We start from the raw sequence: 6000 nt of genomic DNA on the forward strand, positions 1-6000 counted from the left end.
TCTTATCACCAAATAATTGGGACTGGGTTACATCCAATTGAATTGTTGGCTAAAAGGGTCCATGGAAATGCAAAAACAACCCAGTTGTTGCCAAGACAATAGATTGTTCTCCAAAAAAAAAATTGTAGCAAGGCCCCATTGTTGAAGACAACACCTACACAACTCACTGAGCAGAGAGATGCTGAGTTTGTGCCTCCATAGAACCTTTATCCCTATTTTTTAGTGTCTATGGGATGGGGAGGTATTCTGAAAGATACCAAAAGAGAAACATAAACACCAATCCAGCTACAAAGCCTTTGATCTACAATATGTCCCGCTTACAAAATATGCTAGGACAATAATGGCACAAAACTTGAGCAAGTAACAAAGCGATGTTGGATTTGACTTAAAGCCTACTCCATGAAATACAGCCCAAACCTGGTACTGATTGAGTGAAAAAAAATGAGAGACTAGAGAGGCAAGGTTTAACCCATGTTAAAACAAAATATGACTGATTCAAAAACAAACAAATAACAAAATATAACAAAAATTAAAATGTAGTGATGAAAATGACACCTGATGATATTCGTCTCCACTCATGGGAAAAAATACATCGACCCATATCCAGATATTTTGAAAAGAGTGAGACCTTGGAACATACAGTTCTCAGTGGAAGGTCTCCATCAAATCCCTCCCCAAGCTCAGGAAAGCCTGTGGAGGAGAAGTCAGAATGATTTAAGAGCCAGAGGAGAAGGAGGACACCAGGAGACCAATGCCCTCTAAATCAAGTGAGCAAAGCTCATAGGAATGGAACTCACAGAGTCTGAAGCAACAGGGATTGAGCTAACACTGGTCTGTACCAGGTCCCCTGGAATACATAGTTGCTTTCAGTTTAGTGCTTTTATGGGAATCTTGAATGTACAAACAAGTGGTACTTTTATTCTTGGAACTTTTCATATTGTTAGTTTGTGTTGTCCAACTTTGATACGATGATTTTATTTTATCTTATTATATCTTATTTTGTTTAAAACAAAAAAAACAACCGACAAAGCAAATAAACAAACAAACAGAAAGCCCTTCACATGTACAAACTTAAATAAAACTCTTTCGTGAGTAAGAACTGTTGAGCTTTTTGCAACCAAGTGACTTGTACAAACAGAAAGCCCTTCACATGTACAAACTTAAATAAAACTCTTTCGTGAGTAAGAACTGTTGAGCTTTTTGCAACCAAGTGACTTGTGTGATCCATGTGAGTATTCATTTTGATTTTATGTACTTATTAAAGTAATATCAGTCCTGTTTTTAATTACCTGAATTAAAAGGAATACACTTTCAAATAATTCAGCTTTTTAGGTCTAATTTATGCCATTCATAAAGATAACACAAAACACATTTACAGTAAATGCTATAGTGAGAGCAAATAAAAAATAAATAAAACTTTGTGACATTGCCTGCAATAAAATTTTATTGGATTTGCCTTTACAGAGTAACATAACTCATCTGACAAGTCATAGAGCACTCAGTGGCAGGGATACTTTATGGAACACTCTGACATTTCTTACTCTGATTCATTATACTCCTAAGCAAAGTAGATGACAGAATCCAGTCCTTTTTCTGGATTTTTCTAAAAGACACTTCTTTTAGAGTATTGTTCAAAGTACTTTGGCATGAGGACTGACCTCTCACCTCATGGCAAGAAGTTGTTTTCTGGTACAAGCAGAATGTCATGAATCTTAGTTGCTGAGTTCTGTTCCTATTCACTTAGTTGTAAAGACAAATTTCAAAAGACAACAGAAGTAAAACTTGTACATACCCACTCTGCTTCCTAGAACCCATAATTTAATACACTTGTTTTAGGTAGAAATTCTCAGTCAGAGTAGGAAAAGAAAAGGCTTAGTGCCTATGTCCATTGGAGATATATATTGCTTCAACCCAGAAGGTTCAATTCAAGCCAATAAAATAAAATTATAATCTCAAATGAAAAGACACTTAATCAGAAAATGAATTTAAAAAATTCCAATCTACTCACTGTGGTTATGAATAAGAAATTACTAGTAATGAAAAACTTTACATTGAACATTCCACATACTTGCATCCATTATTCCAACAAGAGGCTCTGGGTATGAAGGTCGGAAGAAAAAGTTTGGAAGTTGGTTCTCTCCTTAAAACGTGGATTTGGGGGTTGACTTCACATGACCAAACTTGTTCTACAATTTCATGGATTCCTCCTATCTCACTCTATTGAATGTAGAACTAAAATAAATAATGCTTAAAAATATATGTGGCCCAGCCGGGCGGTAGTGGAGCACGCCTTTAATCCCAGTACTTGGGAGGCAGAGGCAGGTAGATCTCTGTGAGTTCGAGACCAGCCTGGTCTACAGAGCTAGTTCCAGGACAGGCTCCAAAGCCACAGAAACCCTGTCTCGAATATATATAAATGTCACTGGCCTTTATACACCATGATGCTCTTGGATTCATGAGCCATCACTTGCAGATAACCTAAGTACCCATCATTGTTGTTTCCTTCTGTTTCAGTCTCTTCCATGCCTCCCACCACCATCTCTTTTTCCTGCTCCTCCACTCTCTCCTCATTGTTCTACTTTCACTGTGAATTAAACCCTTGGTAGGTAAACATGGTCATATCCTTAGTTCTACATATAGATTTTTAAATATTTTCACTATTGCTTGCTTCTTGGCTATATTTCATTTCTGGAATAATCTGATGCTACCATTGGTGTTCACCTTCTTCAGATATCTGCAAAAATGTTGAAGCATGAGCTTACTTGAACTTCATCTCTAGTTAAAAAAAAATGAATTGTTGGACAAGCCGAACTTTTGATTAAAACGTTACATTTACTTTATACTTTATTTTGGAACCATGCGTCTTTTATATATAGGTGCTTTATAACTTAAAATAGGTGCTTACTTACTTGCAAACTATATCTTCATTGTCTTTATTTATAATACAGTGTCCGCCATGGCACCGTATACATTTGTCAATCTCACATTTCGGTCCTTCGTAGCGTGTTGGACAGACACATTCAACACTTCCATCATTCCCAATGGTACATGATTCAGAATTCACACAATAGTGGTGGCACACATCTAGGAGGAAGGAACAACCAAACACTTAAATAATGCTATGAGATATTGTTTTCAGTTTTATAAATGATATTATTTTGCTTAATATTAAAATGGTCACATAGTAGGTAAAGTATTTTTTAAATTGGCTTGTATAATATACAAAAGAGACTTCTCTGATAAAGCTTTTATTCCTTTCTATTTCTATGTTAGGATCTAATTAATCAGGCTAGGAAGATAAGTGTTGTAATGACACAATGCTAGCTGATAAGCTCTTTTTATTCTGACTTGCAAAGCTTAAGATTCCTTAACTTTCCTTTCAATGAGCAGGGCAAGTGTGGTTGGACATGAGCAGAAATGCTTGACATTTCCTTAGAAGCCAATCACTGTTGCACTTCCCACCTCTCTGTACCCCTAGATCAATAAAACATTTGGTGAGAAGATAGAACGCCAAAGAAAAGCTGAGCAGGATTGGCTGATGCTTTATGGGTGGAAAATGACACAGAAATATCATCTTCCTGAATTCTATTTGCGCGCTAAACACCCCCTCCAGACTGAAATGTTCCCATCTAATCTACACTCGGGTTTTAAAGCATCTTCCTTTTAAAGCATAACAAAACAGGTTTCTTCATGATCAAAGAATACTTCCCTCAAGTATTTTAATACCTCTTGAACATTCATAGTTCAACAAAAAGCACTGAATAAACTTTTAATATCACCTTAGAATTATTATGCTTCAGTCTGACTACAAGGCAAGGCAAGTTCGGGCTCTCTATCCTTTACTGCTTAGGATCTTAGATGGCTGGGGTCATCATTCTTGTGGATTCCTGGAAATTTCTCTAGAGCCAGGATTCTCTTTTTGTTTGTTTGTTTGTTTGTTTGTTTGTTTGTTTGTTTCGAGACAAGGTTTCTCTGTAGCTTTTATGCCTGTCCTGGAACTAACTAGCTCTGTAGACCAGGCTGGTCTCAAGCTGACAGAGATCCACCTGCTTCCCGAGTGCTGGGATTAAAGGTGTGCGCCACCACGGCCCAGGGCTAGAGAGCCAAGTTACTTGATAGCCCCCTAATGGTTCCCTCAATCAAGATACCTAGTTGCTGTCGTCTCTGTCCTTCCTCATCCTTGACTATCCTGTTCCCTCAATGAATATCTTAAATATCAACATAGAGCCTTCATCTAGGCGGAGACCCACATCAGAGTACTGGACTGAGCTGCCAAAGTCCAGTTGAAGAGTGGAAGGAATGAGAATATGAGCAAAGAGATCAAGACCATGATGGGTACACCCACTGAAACAGTCTACCTGAGCTAATGGGAGTTCGCCAACTCCAGCAGGGTTGGCAAGGAACAAACATAGAACCAAACTAGTCCCTCTGAATGTGGTTGACAGTTGCGTGGCTGAGGCAGACTGAGGGGCCACTGGCAGTGGCACCAGGATTTATCCCTACTGCTTGTAGTGGCTTTTTGGGATCCTATTCTCTTTGGATGAATACCTTGCTCAGCCTAAATATAGTAGGGAGGGCCTTGGACCTTCGGCAAAGCAATGTGCCTTATCCTTTCTGAGGATTGGATGGGGTGGGAGTGTGTGTGGAGGGAGTGGGAACTTGGATTGGTACGTACAATGAAAATAGATAGCTTGTTTTCTTTCTTAAAAAGATAAAAAAATAAAATTAAAAAAAGGTAAAAATAAAAAAAAAAAGAATTATTGTGCTTCAGTAACTTGAGAAGCAGACAACTCTATATGGGTTCAATTTAAGATGTTTAATTATATTACAAAAATGTAAATAATTAATTAAATCTACCACAGGGTTTGTATTTAGAGGCAGAAATTTATTTTTAGTTGTTTAACTGTTAAATAATGTTAAATGAGATTAGTTAAGATAAAACTAAAATTCACAAACCTTAACCTGCTACATGACAACAATGTTAAATGATGACTAAAATATTTTTCTAGCTTTTGTGTATGTGTATTTGTGTAGCCCTTTATTAAATTAGGCAGAATGTGAAATTATTGACAGACTTGTTTTATATTAATGAAAGCTGGATTTACGTGTACTTATTACTCTTGTTGTTTTATATTAAGGATACACTTTGGATTCATTATTTAATCCCATAAGTATAGTTTTGGACTAAATATAAAAAAGAAGCATTTTTCATTTTGTATTGCTCTTCAAGCTGATGAGGGAGAGGGACTTGATCAGAGAGGGGGAGGGAAATGGGAGGTGGTGGCTGGGAGGAGGCAGCAATCCTTAATTAAATAAATAAATTTTTTAAAAAAAGCATTTTTAAAATTTTAGAACTTGGAATTCTGAACACTAAATGGGAACTAGGATCTATTCTCTGGGGTGCAATTTGTGACCTATTCGGGGCATACAGCAATGTCATGCATTGCACATGATTGGTTTCATAGTATAAAGCTGAAACCAAAGAAGGTCAGAAAAGTGTTTGTTCATTATTAATTGGTATAATAAATTGGTATTAGTCTAACAGTTTAGTAAAAAAAAAAAATCCAACTTGCATTTTACTAAGTCAACCACTTTCTGCTTCTAGTACAGTCAGACTGTGTACTTTTCCTGGAGATAGTCAAAAGAGAGAAAGGATACTTCGTTTTTCACATTCTCAGGCCTTGAAAGCTAAGATATGGGAGTGTTCAAAAGCAGAGCTGCTCTCTGCACTGTAGTTGGAAAGCTGTTTTTCAAATCAATTTAAATTCTGCTGCCTTCCACTTTTCTTGTGGCTTACAGAATCTGAGAACTGCATTCTCTGCATCGTAGTTATCATTCCATCAGTAGTAAATGAGATAGATAGAGAGATAGAAAGAGGCCGGGCAGTGGTGGCACACGCCTTTAATCCCAGCACTTGGAAGGCAGAGGCAGGCGGATCTCTGTGAGTTCGAGACCAGCCTGGTCTACAGAGCTAGTTCCAGGACAGGCTCCAAAGCCACA

At 37.3% G+C, this 6000-nt stretch overlaps 1 protein-coding gene across 1 annotated transcript in view; it reads right to left on the minus strand.

Moving 5' to 3' along the window:
• Lrp1b (LDL receptor related protein 1B) overlaps positions 1 to 6000 on the minus strand; it is a 1800012-nt gene that overhangs the window by 34913 nt on the left and 1759099 nt on the right. The window contains exon 85 of the mRNA XM_026778709.1: positions 2910 to 3084. Coding sequence (XP_026634510.1) covers positions 2910 to 3084 — 175 coding nt within the window. The remainder of the gene's footprint in view (positions 1 to 2909; positions 3085 to 6000) is intronic.

The sequence above is a fragment of the Microtus ochrogaster genome, chromosome 4 (genome assembly GCF_000317375.1).
Source record: "Microtus ochrogaster isolate Prairie Vole_2 chromosome 4, MicOch1.0, whole genome shotgun sequence".
Lineage (NCBI taxonomy): Eukaryota > Metazoa > Chordata > Mammalia > Rodentia > Cricetidae > Microtus > Microtus ochrogaster.